Source organism: Sprattus sprattus, assembly GCF_963457725.1.
Source record: "Sprattus sprattus genome assembly, chromosome: 7".
Taxonomy (NCBI): Eukaryota; Metazoa; Chordata; class Actinopteri; order Clupeiformes; family Clupeidae; genus Sprattus; species Sprattus sprattus.
Window position 1 is genome coordinate 16,221,268 of NC_137926.1, and position 16,175 is coordinate 16,237,442.

The following is a 16,175-nucleotide window of genomic DNA, read 5'->3' on the forward strand; positions in this document are numbered from 1 at the left end:
TGTGTGTGTGTGTGAGAAAGGGGGAAAGACTTCTGGAGAGGGACGTTCAGTGAAAGGGGGAGGGAGGCAGTGAGCATTGTGAGAGAGAGAGAGAGAGAGGCAGGAGAGAGGAGGGGCTGGTTCTTGACACAGATGTGATCAGGAGCTCTGGGTAGCTGCTGTTGCTCTGGCTGATTCTCTAGGGGGGAAAAGAGCGTGGAGAGTTCGACCCTCATGTGGGACTCTGTCGTGGCTCAAAGCAGGAGAAGATGTACGAGAGACACCGGCGGAGGTACAGTCTGTGTCCCCGCGGAGACACGGCCGTGGACGTGGTCTTGATCAAGGTACGAGCCCCTCTCGGCTGCTCCAGATGGGCTTTTGAGCGGATCTCTGGTTTCATGTGGAAAGTCAGCCTGGCTTAGCCGTTAGCAGGGAGGGCTGAAAAACAGTCCGTCTGGTTTCGAGCATCTGTCACGGCGTAGTTATTTTATGTGACGGGAGCCGTTTGGTGATCATCACTCTCCTTTTCATGTCATTGCCGTGAAGTTGTCATGGGTAAGGAGTAGAGCACCATGGGTAATGCCGAGCTTGCCGAGCTTCTCGAGGAGTGTGGGCGTCTGAAGGGAATACTTTGTTAAGAAGTTCCATTTGTTAGCATGCCCCTGCAGATCGGATCTCAAGTCGTAAGGATCGACATTCCTGAAAATATAGTCATGGTCTACTGACTGCGTCAGTCTGAATTACTGATTGTGTTGGTGTGAAAAACAGTCGGAGCTGTCAGACAGCCAAAGTCAAGAGGTGTGTGTGTGTGTGTGTGTGTGTGTGTGTGTGTGTGTGTGTGTGTGTGTGTGTGTGTGTGTGTGTGTGTGTATGAATGTGTTTCTCTTGGTGTGTGTGTGTGTGTGTGTGTGTGTGTGTGTGTGTGTGTGTGTGTGTGTGACTGCACGTGTATGGGCACGGGCACTGCTCTTCTTCTCTCAGTGCTGTCTTGGCTGGCTGCTTTGGGTGGAGCTGTGCTCTGGATGTGGAATGGAAAAGGGACCTGCTGCTGCACAGTGCATTCCACTCCTCAGCCCTATGCTCTTTCAGCTTTGGGTTTGTGCACATGTTTTTGTGAGTGTGTGTTGGAATCAGATATGTGTGTGTGTGAGCGTGTGTTTGAATAGGCTTTAAGTGTGTGTGTGTGTGTGTGTGTGTGTGTGTGTGTGTGTGTGTGTGTGTGTGTGTGTGTGTGTGTGTGTGTGTGTGTGTGTGTGTGTGTGTGTGTGTGTGTTTGTGAGTGTATGTGTATTCATGTGTTTCTCTATGGCTGTGTGTGTGTCTGTCTATCTGTCTGTCTGCCTATGTCCCTCATCATTACATCATGCTTCATGGACATACCAGTCTTGGGAATTCTGTGTTTTCCATACTACTGTAGTCTGGAGCAGTGATTCTCTACTGAGATCAATAGATCTAGAGATACAGGCAGGGAGGTGAACTTGTTGATAGACAAGGGATGTCTGTTCTCTGGTCTCAACATGTATAGTCGTAGTTATAGTTTAGGTATTTAGCAGATGTTTTTGTCAAGCAGCTTAATAGAGCTTTTCAGCCTCTACATCTGCATACTGAGGTCACAGTCCAGGTTCAGCTCATGTACTGACACCTCCATGTTGATTGGAGTGCTCAGCTTGAGCCATACAGTGCTTTCTCTGTCTCTGTTCTCTTTGTTATTGTAACAGGTAATAAGTGAAACACTCACTGTACTCTCAGAATCACATCATTGTTGGAGGTGTGGATTCCATCTGAATCTGTCTTTAGGTAGATGGCAGTGGCATCCTGAAAGTCTGTTTAGTAGTGGGTAGCGGTTTCTGAAGGCACATTAAGTACTAACGACTGTACTGAATACAAACAGTTCATACGTTTTGCTAATGGGGAAACTTGATGTGAATGGTAGCTCAGTTGGCAGGTCCTGATGGTGCTATTGTCACCTATCAGAACAATGGCCCGTGCAACAATGCCATTACATTACTGTCTAGGGTCCTTAGTTGGATGGTAACGTATGGTGATGCATGCTAGTGCAGCTGCAAGTCTGTGCTACATGAGCTGATATGTTGGCTTAGTTATGTCATGATGTATTTTTGGAGCTCTTGTGAATGGATCTCTATTGGAGCATGTTTGTTTCTTTGTGTGTGTGTGTGTGTGTGTGTGTGTGTGTGTGTGTGTGTGAGACAGAGAGAGGATATGTGTGGGCCATTTATGTGTGTTTAAGAGAGCATTTTTGTGTGTGTGTGTGTGTGTCTCTCTATGTGTGTGTAGTGTGTGAGAGTGTCTGCATTTTCTCAGGCTGTATCTAGCATCAGACCCAAGACAGAGGTATGTGCTCTCAGGGGTGGTGGGTAAATTTAGAGAATGGATAAAGCCATCAGGACCACGGCAATCCAGAGTATTCTGGGTGTGTCAGTTGGGACCTTGCAGTTCAATCACATCTTAAACCCCGGGGTTGTGCCTTACATCAGATATTTGGTTTGTTTACTACAGGGCAGGGTAAATGTGTGTCGCCTTTTGTTTTTTTCTTTCTTACTTTCTTTCATTCAAGTATTGATCAATTATGAGGCTTTGCTGTGTAAGACTCTGAAAAAAATATAGAGGGTGGCCTGTTTCTTCCCTGCTGCATTCCGTGATTGTGCCCCTGCAACTAAACATTATACTCCTTAAGCTGTTTTTGACACCTGTCGCCCCCCCCCCCCCCCCCCCTTTTTTTTTCCTCACAGCTGCATATGTATGTGTAAGTGACCGTCATGATGGTCAGACTTAAACACAAGTGAGATTGTGTTAATACAAACCCATATGCACACAAACACACACAGCCTTTTCCCCTTTTCCAATGTGAGTCAGTCTGCTGGTGTGAAAGAAAATCAACTACCAGGTCAAGGAAGTTCTTCCCCAATGTAACAAACACTCACACACACTCCATCCAGCTGGTGGACATTAGCACACAAAACACTCATGCACATCCCCCCCCCTCCCCCCCTCTAGTTCAGAGACTTTTTTTTTTGGTCCAGTTGACTGTTGACCCAGTCATTTGGTCATCTTTACATTTGCTTCACGTGTGTGTGTGTGTGTGTGTGTGTTTGTGCACGCACGTGCAACTGTGTGTGTGTGTGTGTGTGAGAATGACCTCATCGCCTCATTTGCTGCTCATAAAAGTCCGTCAGCAATGCCTCCTTTGTAGGGGCCCTTACTGCCGCCATTGTTCTAGTCAGTCCTGCTGTGTGTGTGTGTCTGTGTGTGTGTGTCTGTCTGTCTCTGTGTTTTGCTGAAATGGCTTTTGTCTCAGGACATTATCAATGTGTATTTCCCTCGTAGCAGAGACACCTAACCCCTCTTGACTTCCACTGTGATTGGGCCACACAGTTGCTCTGTGTGTGTGGTGACTCGGGTCTGGGGAGGGGAAGGCCATCAGGCACTTCTGAGAGCAGTGGACTCTCTCCCACCTCCCACCTCCTACCAATACACATCAGCTCCACACACACGACCACAGTTCAGCCCAGTTCTTTGAATGAAAGAACATTTTTAAATAAAACAATATATTGTACTGCAGCAGAACAACAGTGTTTCAGTGAGCTGTTTCTTGATTCTTCTCAGTGGAGGTAAATGTGCATATAGTTTAGTAAAGTTTTCTCAGGGCTGTCCCCTGACTATTCTACTGGGTAGAGCCCACTATGCATTTACATAATGGTTTGTGGGTGAGTTTCTGAATGTGAGTGTCTGTTTGTTGCGCATGTGTGTTTGTGCGTGTTTTTCTATGTATACAGGCACCCTAGTGAAAACATATAAGCCTGGGCTAGTTTTTGTGTGTGTTTCTGTGTCCATGAAGAAGTGGGTATGTGTGTGTTCGTGTCCCAGCGCAGCTGCAGACCTCTGACCTTTGCGCGTTCAAACAGAGTTAATAGGACTCCGATACACACATACACACACTGACCAGTCACCCTGCTGACAACCACACACGTACACACACATACACACACACTCACACACACACACACACACACACACACACACACACACACACACACACACACACACACACACTCATCAGTCATTTTGATGATGATGATGCCCATGAGTTTGTACATTCACACACATACACACTTTCACACCAACACTGGGAGTGGGACTGAGCAGAGGCGGAACCACACTGGGTCCTGTGTGTGACTGTGTGTGTTTTACAAGGGTGCAAATTCTTTACACACATACACCCGCAAAACCATTCCTAAGTAGCACCATGATTGCATGTGGAGTCTAATGCTGTGTCATTGTCAGACAAGATTTGAACTCTATTTCATTTTGTGTGTAAAGTGCAGTGTGTGCATGAGTGTGGGCTTGGGGGTTATAGTTATAGTTAAGTATTTAACTGACAGTTTTGTTTAAGCCAAACTTACAAAATGTTAAAGCAAAACCATTTTGACTAAAGTAAATATATTATACTTATAATAATATACTAAATTAAATATATATTATTATTAGGGCTGTCAATAGATTAAAAAAAATTAACTAATTAATCTCACATTTTGAAATTCATTAATCTAGATTAATCGCGATTAAATTATTATTATTATTATTTTTAAACTAGTAATCACTCCAGACAGCATGTAGGCTATTTTAGACAATGTTGAAAAAACTTTTGTGACAACGCGATTGCTATCGGCAAAGCATCATGGGAAGTTTAAAAGAAAATGTCATCAGGAGAGGGATAAACGAAGAGATCTACTGTAAAGATATTTCTGCTACGTTGTCGATGCAGATTCTAATGAGGCTGTTCTCCACAACAACATGGATTAGACTTCGATGGTTGGACTATGATGGTAGTTTTATAACAATCGTTGCCGCAAGAAAGAAAAAGATTCTCTCGTTTGTTGTGCCTCCTCCGTTGTAGCATACAACGTGAAGGCTTGGCAGATGCCGGTCGTGTGTAATGTGTAGGCTATTTCATTCCGTTCTTGCAATGTGAATAATCTGATTTCAGGCTCTTGTGCTTGTTTGTGTGAACAAGTGCATTTATCTGTCGCTGTCCGAGTTCAATAAAGGCAGGCTATTCATAAAAAACGTACGTAAATATGTGATTAGTTTTGAACAGTTGTGACATTGACTGCTTCAGACTCTGGTTCGGACAAAACATTAATGGCCGGTTGTTCTTTGTTGTGACTTCTGTAAAACACCAACGACACCTAAATTAATTAGCTGTTCGGCTCTGGCTTCTGAGTTTTCCAACCTCCCCCCTCCAGAGAATGCTAGAAACACGGTCATGCCCCACACAGGTAGCTAGTTAGCCCAGCTAACATGTTAGCATAAATGCTAGCGAGACCTAGCATGTCAGGGTTGAAAATAGATAGCAAACCTCTTCCATAAAAGATTTGAAACAGGGAAAGAAGAGGTGACAGGGAGAAGAGTAACGTTAGAGCGGGAGAAGGAGGGGGGCACGAACTCAGACCACCAAGGGAACTGTGTGCGTGTGTCAAAATAAAACTCCTCTTTGACGTGTAAATTAATTCCGCACACCGGAAGTAAACAAAGTTGCGTTAACGGCATTAAAATATCTTAACGAGTTAATCGCGGTCACATTAATCTCATAGATTAACGCGTTAACGCTGACAGCCCTAATTATTATTATTATGATTATCATTTATATTTACATACAGTATGCCTCAAACAAATACTTTAATTCAACAGATGATGGTTCAAAAGGTGAGTTTTAGATTTTAGTGACGTTAGTGAGCGTTAGGCGTTAGTGCGCTAGTCTATGTGTCCTTCTCTCGAGTGGCTGGTAGTGTTTCTGGTTCTCTTCATTGTCCCCTCTGACGTGGGAGGCCTGTCATAATGTGAGTCACCTGAATTACACATGGCAAAAAGCCTAAGTGTACTGTCATCAACCCAGACCATTCCCAGTGGCGTTGGCATTGGGAGCTGCTACTGCCAGGAAGCTTGACAGCAGTGCCAATTATAAAAAGAGGTTGTTGTTGTGTGGTGTCTAGTTGTGTGGTATCATGGAAACAGGTGGAAGTACAGGAGTACTCTCCCATTTGCCAATGGGGAGTAATGGATCTAAAGGATGGTGTTGATTGATCGCTGCCGTGGTCTTCTGTTTGAGAAAGAGCACTGTCCAGGTCTCAATGACCTGTAAGCCAGAAACCGCGATGTGCAGTATGATGCTGTTGAGGAAGGCAATGGTGTGCCACTTCAAACTGAAAATAACATTGTTTGCCAAAAAAAAAAAATATAAAACAAATTAAAAGTTGTCGTATTTCAAGAGACGTATCTTGACTCAAGGAAACTGATCATGTAATGTAGTCAGAAATATTATATCATATATATTATTATTTAAGTGATGCATTGTGATGTTTTCAGGTATGTTTTTGTATTGTTTTGAATTGTGATCAATGATGAGAATGTTTGCTGTTTAGTAATGTGACCGTTCTCTTCTGTTTCAGATCCACAGGCAGGCAGAGGTGTTTTATGCAGTGGACTCCTGTCCAGAAACCGACTCACAGAAGAGCAATAAGGAATGTTTTGGTAAGCGCTGCATTACGCACCCACCATCACTCTCCAGCAGGAACTGGTGTTTGTCTCTGTGTATGTTTACTGCTGGCTACTGCTGCTTTGTTTTTCCCTGTAGAAGGCTCTTTGTGTTCTCCTTGGTTTTGTTTATTAATATTTGGCCCAAGTTGTAGGAAAATAACATCAGACGAGTGTCAGCGGTTGGAAAATGTCATGGACACGCACCATATCCTAGTCTAAAGAGTAAAAAAAAAAACAGTCTGTTATTGTCTGTTATTGTGTGCGAATGCTGACATTCCCTGCTGTGAACAGGCCTGTGATGGTTGTGGAAGGGCTCATATGTGTTGCAATGGCTAATTATAGCATGATAATAGCAACCTGTTGGATGTCCAGTCCCAGTACTACCTGGATGTCTGTACTGTCTTGTTTTGCGAACTGTGCTGCTGTCTGTCTCTTCACACTGTCTGTTGCTACCTTTGCTGTCAGGAGCTGTCAAATCCTTTGAGCGCTCCTGCACAATGATGCAATATAATAAGAAAATGGAATCGAACACTGTCTGTGTGCTTGTTATCGGGTGGCATCAGTTGTCATAAATTCATATGAAGTTATTTCAATTTTTTGTGGGGACAGTATATGACGTTTTCCGACAAGCATGGTTGTGAGGTGAGGTATTGCTAACCCAAGTATGACTGACAGTCAGTAACACAGTGTGAAATATACAGCCTGTAATTAAGAACATGAACAAATCATGTTGTGCATTTGTGTACCATTAGTGGGGCTTGAACTATTTTTAGTTACACATTTTGCCAAAGTTCTTAGTTGCATCTCACAATGGCAGTATCAAGGCACAGTCCATGCTTCCTAAACTGTCCATGACTATGGGGATGTTCTGATGTGCTTGTGTTTAACATGCACCAGGTTTTGATGTTGCTGTGATTCTGTGTTTGACCTAAGCCTCCTTTAGGCACTCAGTTTGGCTTGTGTTAACTGCATTAGCGTGTTTAGTTTCATATCTTGGTTGGGTCATGTGCTGATATGTCAGAGCTAAAATGGCTTTGAAGCTCTCAAGGAAATCTCATCACAGTGATTAGTATGATATGATTTGGCCTTTCAGAACACTTTTTCCATTCAGTACATGTTCCCAGGTTGGTGCTTTCTGTATACAGTGGACTGTGAAAAGTAGTACGCAGCAGAAGACTTGCATGCATTTACATACATACACACACATGCACACACGCGGACATGCACGCACACCATGCGCACGCAGGCACACACGCAGGCACGCACGCACCCAGTGTACTCTCAGAACGAATGGATACAAACAGACACATACAAGACACACACTCTCATACATACACACAGTACAAATTGGTCAGTTTCCTTGCCATGATATTAATAAACAAAAAACCTCTTCAGACAAATTGAATAAGATCATCTGGAAGGATGACCTCAACATCCTGTTGCGCCAGATTGCATGGAGAGAGGCAATCCCACAACACCCAGCTTAGCTTCCCATCACACAGGGCTGCGTAGGGAAGGGAAGGGCAGGGCAGGGCAGGGCAGGGCCTCCGGCCTCGACTGCTCTTGGGTGGGGTGGGCAGAGCAGGGTTTGGGCTCTTCTGTGTCAAGCAAGGGCAGAGCTGGGCAGGTTCAAGTCTGTGTGTGTGTACAAGAGTGTTTTGTGGCTCTGCCGACTGTGAGTAGTGTTTTCTCTCTCTTTCTTTCTCTCTCTCTCTCTTTCTCTCTCTCTCTCTCTCCGTGGGTTTGTGTATGTATCTGTGTCTGTTGTCTGTTTGTGTGTCTGTCTGTCTGTCTGTCTGTCTGTCTGTCTGTCTGTCTGTCTGTCTGTCTGTCTGTCTGTCTGTCTGTCTGTTTGTCAGGTTTGTCAAGCCTTACAGGGTCTTGTGTGTGACTCTGTGTCTGATCTCTGTACTTGGTGTCTCCTCTGCAGATGTTTCCATGTTTCCAGCCACAGAGAAGGTCTCTGTGGAGTCAGATGTCCAGACTCACTCACTGGCAGAAGGGGACAAGGATGTGGACACTGTGCCTAAGGTGAGCGGGCCCTGCTTTCTTGTTAGAAGAGTGCTAGTCATTGTAGCTAGTCTTACTGGCTTACTTACTCTGTGTCTGTCCATGCATTCCACATTCATCTCTATTGGCTTTGGATACCTGTGAATATATTTGGAGTACACACACACACACACACACACACATACACACACACACACACACACACACACACACACACACACACACACACACACACACACACACACACACACACACACACACTCTCACTCTCACTCTCTCTCTCTCTCTCTCTCTCTCTATCTATCTCTCTCGCTGTCTCTTTCTCGCTGTCTCTTTTCGCTCTCTCTCTCTCTCTCTCTATCTATCTTTCTCTCTCTCTCTTTCTCTCTCTCTCTCTGCTCACTGACATCATTGCATGACATCAGCAAGCCTTCTGCCAGAAAACAATCATGATTAAATGACCAGACCACCTTAACCACACACACACACACACACACACACAGCTTCACTGTTCTCCAGGAGCCTCATGTTCAAAGCCTCATACTTAAACATAGCGTACGCATGAAGATGGAAAGCTGTGTACACAAAAAAAAAGATTACAAGCACCTTTAATTTGTACATCCTGATCAACAAGAAATTGAGCACCGCACTCCACCCTCTCTCCTCCCTCATTTACACTAATTTTAATACGCTAATGAATGTAAATAGGCCTGGGCCACCCTGTGTTCCGATCGAGACAAAATGGCAATAGCAAGCAAATCTATACATGAGGTGATGTCAGAGCCCCACAATGTAATCTTCGGTCAGCCTGGGAGTTTAGCAGCCCTTTAACGGGGAGCGGTGTTTTGATGGGTTAGAAAGAGAGCCAATATTCTACTTCCAGTTGTTAGCTCTGTTTTTTTATTACACTATGTTTGGCATACCATTGCATTAGCACATGCTTACGTGTCCATTTATTTAACTGCATTCACCTTGATGTGATATTTTTTTTTATGTGATATTTTAGGCCCATGTGTCAATACTTTGCTAATGATTTAGAAGGCCTACAGACAGCCATTGCAAAGTATGTATCTTATGGAAATGTGCCCACAACAGACATGAAGTTGTCATGGAGTAACTTCAGTAATTTCAGTCTTAATGCATCTGACTGTGAGCGTGATAAATGGCATAAAAGTTTTTTTTTGTGTGTGTGCTTACGAACGTTGGTACCCAAGGGCCAAGTACTGCTTTTGCTGTTGCTCCTCCCCTCCCCACCAGCAGTCTCAGTCTCGCAGAGCATCTCTTCTGATGCAGTGGAGCCACTACACATTAGGATTTGTTCTTAGACTGCTTCAACAGCCACATACCAAAAAGATTTGAGTGTGAGTGATGTCAGGCACTTTGAGAGAGAGGGAGGGGGGGGGGGGGGTTGAGGGTTCTTCTGTTCAGATAGTGTGTGTTTATCAGGCAGTACCTTAAGTCTGCTTATCACAGTCTGATGGGAGAGTAATTCCAACACTGAACAGAATGTGACTCTTGGAGAAAACAAGCGGTCGACTGGCCCACACACACACACACACACACACACACGCACATTTGTTAAAAGAAGCAGGCATGACATGGTGACAAAATCCCTATTCATTCACCAACAGAGATCCATGAGGCCCTGAGGATAGGCAAGCTGCAAGTGTGTGTTTTGGTTAAAGTGAGTGCAGAAGGGGGAAGTGAGGAGTGAGGAGGAACAGATTCCTATACACACACGTTTGGTGCTCGGCTGTGGTGGCAGCGCCAAAAGCAGATAACCAGTTCTAACACGAAAACAGCTAGAATAGGAACGCACTTTGGTGATGATGTTGTGGGAGTAAAGAAAAAGGTCTTCCCAGCCTCAGAAAGCCTCAGAAAACCCCATACAAATAATACACAACACACATACAAACAGACTGCCATAATAATACCACACTTACACGGTATAGATAGACACGTATCCACACTCACACAGACATACAGAAGAGAGACACATATACACACCATACCACACCAAACACATATATGCAAACCCAAACACATATAAACATTATATACATGAAGCACACATGTACTTGTGGTGTGCACATTACCATGGCTCTGGACACGTACTGGAGAGGGTAGTGTTATATGTGGTGCAGGAGATTGTTCTAGAGGTTTGTGTCATAATGCCCAGCCACTTGTTAGCAGTGCGCTGTCAAAGCATCTGTTCACTCCAGGGGTCCGCCCATGGCTCTTGCTCAAACACGCACTTGGGCCAATACACACACACACACACACACACACACACACACCAACACACCTTCACTGAGAGTTTAAGGGGTTGAGTTCAGGATCTTTATGTTCTCTCTCGTTATAATAACCCGACCCCCCCCCCCCCCCCCCCCCCCCCCCACACACACACACACACACACACACACGCACACACACGCACACAGACGCACACAGACGCACGCACACATGCATACACACACACACACAAATTGGAGAGAGATGATGGTTCTGTTCTCTCCTGCTCTGGCGTAATGATGGCAATGATGTCTTCCTTCTGCTCCCAGATGGGTGCGCCTGGCTCTTATATAACATTTATGAGGCTGGAAAGAACTCTTACAGCATGTCTGTGTGTGTGTGTGTGTGTGTGTGTGTGTGTGTGTGTGTGTGTGTGTGTGTGTGTGTGTGTGTGTGTGTGTGTGTGTGTTTGTGTGAGTGTGTGTTTTGGAGCTGGCTCACTTGTTTGCCAGTAAGGTTCAGACCCAATGAAGCCCATTTAGAGTCTTGCATAAAGCCTCAGCATTTACTCTCTATCTGAAATGCACTCTGCGCAGCAGATTAGGGGTTTGTCATCCCCAAGCGATTTCTAAAGCTAGCACATTTGTCATGGCGTTGCTCAACCCAGCTCAGATTATTCTGATGGATTGCGTTTCTACCCCACTCTGATAGTTCATCCCTGTGTCCTTACGCTGTAGCCAGTTCTGATTGTTCACCCTATTGTCTTGTAGCTTGAAATGTTGGCTCCTGCTGTGGACGGTACCAGTGAGGTTCCCCTGACCCCACCCTCCAAAGAGGAGGCCCCCATTACCCACCCATCCGACCCCTCAGATGCCCGAGCCAGCTGGAGCTCGACCGAGTCGTGGCAGGCACTGGGCAAGGCGCCCGCTGAGGTGGAGGAGTTGGAGCGGAAGGATCGCGTGACGGAGGTGCCCGCCCTGTCTGCCCTGCTCCGCCCTGCCATGCGCCCGCTCTCGCCCTTCCGCCGGCACAGCTGGGGGCCAGGAAAAGGGCCCGCATCCGAGGCAGAGCCTAACACGCGCAGGTGAGACACACAAACACACACACAAACACACACACACACACTTTCTCGCACAGGGACACACCCATCAGACATGCCCGTGATACATGCCCACAAAACCACAGACCACAACACTTCTACATGAGGAATGTGTGAGTCCGCTGGTCTGATAACTGTGTTGAGGGAGGTTTGGGCCCTGGGCTCTGTAATTCGCCTAATAAATCAAATAGAATTGAATTGTTGAATTTAACATGGAAATCCCCAGAATCTAGAGCATGAACGCATACGTGAGTTGAAAAAGGCTTGTTTTAGGGTTTACCTCTGTTGTGGTAAATTCTGTAGTCTCTGTGTGGGGTACCTCAGGATGTACCATCAACAGACCTCATTGTACACCCACAGACCACAGCACACAAAGCCCCAACGAGATAACGTATTTCTCATACAAACGTGCAGAATTAGCCTCTTTCGCAGGGTGCATCCACAGCAACAACAAACATCGATATAGCATTCTCACACAACCACAGAGCATACCATAGCACCTGTAGTTATGATGAAGAGTGAACCGAGGCATGCTATGTGTGTGTTTGCGAATGTGTGTTTACGTGTGTATGTGCATGCATGCATGCATGCGTGCATCCTCTTGTATTATGCGAATATGCCTTTGGCTGTGCATATTACACATTTGTATCACACATTGTGTTCCAGCTAGGCCAGGGTGTGGTTAGGGTAAGAGTGAAGAGTGATTAGTGCATTAGAGTGAGATGGGAATGCTAGACAGAACTTGTTGATGATCCCTCTGACATCACTGCAAATCTCGAATCATTGTGTCTGAGATTAGCTTAACTTTTGATGGCACTTTTTTCTGAGACTGACCATTCCTCATCCTTCTTTTCTAGCCCCTCTGTTCGCAGTCCTGGAGGAGGCAAGACTACAAAGACCACAGGCCACAGAAGAAGGTACCACAAAGTATTCTCTCTCTCTCTCTCTCTCTCTCTCTCTCTCTCTCTTACCTTCAAGTTTTCTTTCTGTATCCCTTTCTCCCTGCTCCATCTTTCTCTCTGTCTTACCCTTTTTTCATGGAGACCTCTTAGTGCTGTTCTACAGTGATGCTTGGGGGGGGCGGCGTGTTGTAACCCTTTGGCCCCGCTGGCACAGCGATTTTCCAGTGTTGTCAAAGCTGATGGCCTCCTCCACACTGTTTCACACCCCACCAACTCTGCTGTTGGCAACGGAAACATGTTCTTATACGTATACTGCGCTAGATCTCTGTAGCTAGAGTGTCTCCATTAGTGTGTACACCTCAGCCCAACTGTCTTTCTTTTTCTGTCTGTCTGTCTGTCTGTCTGTCTGTCTGTATATATGCCCGCTCTGATCCTACTGTGGTATCACACCAAATTCATTTATCTCCTCACTCCTTCCGTTCCTCTCATCATACCTTTATCCCTTTGCTCAAACCCCCATCTGCCACCTCTCATCTGTCCTCTCCTCATTTATCCCCATGCATGCATGAATCCATCCATCCATCCATCCATCCGCTCTCTTCTCCTCCTGTGTTTAGTGTGAGCTGGTGTCCCTCAGATATCCTCCGTCCTGCCCTAGAAGAGATCGGAAACAGAAGGTAAGACACACACAGACAGAAAATTAAGATTAAGAAACACTTTGAAGTGTGTAGCAGTTCATTCGGTGTGAGAGAGAATGAGAGAGAGAAAGTGAGAAAGTGAGAGAGAAAGTGTGTGTGTGTGTGTGTGTGCGCATTTACATGCATATTTATCCCAGCACCAATTAATACACATATAACTGTTGTATGTATGTGTTGTTTCTAGTGTGTGACGCATCTCTGTAAAACCAGAGATATTTATGTCCACTGGCACATATTTAATGTGGTTTCTGTGTGTGTGTGTGTGTGTGTGTGTGTGTGTGTGTGTGTGTGTGTGTGTCTGTGTGTCTGTGTGTCTGTGTGTCTGTGTGTCTGTGTGTCTGTGTGTCTGTGTATGTGTGTGTGTTACACTCCACAGCTCGAGTTTAGAGGGCCTGTCTGTGGAACAGGAGGCAAGTGCAGCTCCGGCCGTAGGTGTAGTGCCGGAGACGGGCCGTGTCCGGGATACAGTGCGGGGGGAGAGAGGAAGCTCGCTGGTCTCCCTGACAGAAGAGGAGCAGGAGACCGACATGGTAGACTGCAGCAGTCTGGAAATCAAGGTAGCGCACACACACACACACACACTCAATAATACACACTCACGCTTTCATGCATTCTTACACAAACATTACACGTACTCACACCTTTTTAACTTTCTCTGTGTGTGTTGTGTCAGATCAGTATGTATTCTGTGTATTTTGTCTGTTGTCTGGTGCTTCTGTTAATGCCTTTACCTTTGTCTGTGTGTGTCTTTCAGAAGTCAGGCGGACTCCTCAGAAACCTGAGCCGACCTCCTCCACACACGCTTACCAAGTCACGCTCCATGGTTGCCATTAGTCCCAAAGATTTAGATGGTGAGTCCCTACCCCCCAGAGGGACAGACACGCGCAGACACGCGCAGACACGCGCAGACACGCGCAGTCACGCACAGACACGCGCAGTCACGCACAGACACACACAGACACGCACAGACACGCACAGACACACGCAAACACGCAGACACGCAGACAGACACACACACACACACACACACCCACCCCAGCTCCCTCTATCCCACATCTTTCTCCCTTCAACCAACATCTGAGTTACAGACAGATCTGTGGATCATTTCTAGTCAGAGGCTGTAGCCACTAAACCCACTGGGCGGGCCAAGTGCAGGTTATCAAGCTTTGTCCACCCAACATCATTGAGCTCAGTGTGCTGACCTGCCTGTGAAGGGTCACATCTCCAGCTGAAAAGCCACACACTTCACATCGCTCTGTCATGTCACGTACTAGTCAGTCACGTGTGTCATAACTTTTCACACTGAGGTCTTGGTGCTTCTGCTCTTTCCTTCTCTCTCCTATCCACCCACCAGTACTCTTTTCATTCATCTGTTCTGTTCCCCTCTTCTCTTTGCTTCAACTTCTCCCTATCCCTCTGGCTTCACTCAGTCACGTTGTACACACCTACACAAAGATTTCACACACGTTCAAACACTTAGCTAATAAATACACACTTTGCTGTCAATACACATATATCCACCACACTTACTTTTCTTAACACACACACACACAAACACACACACACACACACACACACACACACACACACACACACACACACACACACACACACACACACGGAATACATTCATCAGTCATCCTTTCTATTGTCATCACAGCAGCTGTGTGGACCGTGGGACTGCGTGTGTGTATGAAGAGAGGGATCGCTATCCCCCTACCTGTTTAATGCTCTGGTTTTCTCTCTTGCCCTTTGACCCCTGGTACCCCCCCCACACCCCACCCCCAAGTGATGGGAAGAGTGCGACCAAAGAGACGAATCTCCTTCTCCTTCAGCATCTCTCCGCTCCTCCCCAAATCTAAAACGCACTTTGCTATTGGCTCTTCATCCAGCGATGAGGAGGAGGCAGTCAGTAAGTAACGCCCAGGACTGCACGCCCCTGCCCCCCACCCAGCATCTCCCTCCTACCCCCTTCAACTGCCCCCCCTGCCCTGCGCCACACCTCCCCCACCCCACCCCCCTACCCAGGTGATGTCCATAAGTGTGCAGGGGCACGTGCCTCACCCTTCCCTCACACCTCCTTAATGCCTGAGTTAAGCCCCACTCCCTCACTAGCCCTCGTGTTAGTGTCTGCCCTTCCTAACTGCCCCGCTGCCTGCAGTGTGTGTGCTGCCCTTCTTGACTGTTTGTTGTGTATAACCATGCTAATAAAGCATCACATTCCACTCGTGTACCTGCAGCTGTACACACACACACACACACACACACACACACACACACCCACTTAATACTCATCTTCTTGCTTGTGAAGTGTGCTTCATGTCTGATCTGGTCTGTAGCACCAGGTCTCTAAATCTCAATGCTCCATCGATCTGATCTAGAACCAGAATATTATATAATATCATATTATATGTTAAAATATAAATGTAATATTTAATAACTTGATAAATGAAAGACGTTGAACACAAGCACAGTACTGTTGTGCACAGCACTGTCTTTGTGTTTTTCATGGCACTAAGGGTTTTTTTTTATGCTGTGAACATACATGAGATTTCTGTTAACTATCTATGTCAGTGAATACTTTAGTGAAAACAGATACTGTACTGTGGAAAGAAGCCTCCCATTTTGAGCTGATATGGGGGACAAACTATGTTTTGATGGAGCGGCAGAGCCTTTTCTCTCTGCCTGCTTGCTCTTCTG

At 45.9% G+C, this 16,175-nt stretch overlaps 1 protein-coding gene across 5 annotated transcripts in view; it reads left to right on the forward strand.

Annotated features, from left to right (window-relative positions):
• Positions 1 to 16,175, forward strand: part of LOC308368131 (A-kinase anchor protein 13-like) — a 48,739-nt gene that overhangs the window by 10,596 nt on the left and 21,968 nt on the right. For 3 of the 5 annotated variants that reach the window (XM_080842216.1, XM_080842217.1, XM_080842218.1), the window contains exons 3-10: positions 6,447 to 6,528; positions 8,465 to 8,565; positions 11,547 to 11,860; positions 12,733 to 12,792; positions 13,395 to 13,454; positions 13,852 to 14,032; positions 14,230 to 14,326; positions 15,265 to 15,387. In XM_080842216.1, coding sequence (XP_080698342.1) covers positions 6,447 to 6,528; positions 8,465 to 8,565; positions 11,547 to 11,860; positions 12,733 to 12,792; positions 13,395 to 13,454; positions 13,852 to 14,032; positions 14,230 to 14,326; positions 15,265 to 15,387 — 1,018 coding nt within the window. Of the gene's footprint in view, positions 1 to 223; positions 324 to 6,446; positions 6,529 to 8,464; positions 8,566 to 11,546; positions 11,861 to 12,732; positions 12,793 to 13,394; positions 13,455 to 13,851; positions 14,033 to 14,229; positions 14,327 to 15,264; positions 15,388 to 16,175 lie in introns of those variants that run through there. The other 2 variants (XM_080842220.1, XM_080842219.1) reach the window with 2 other exon arrangements.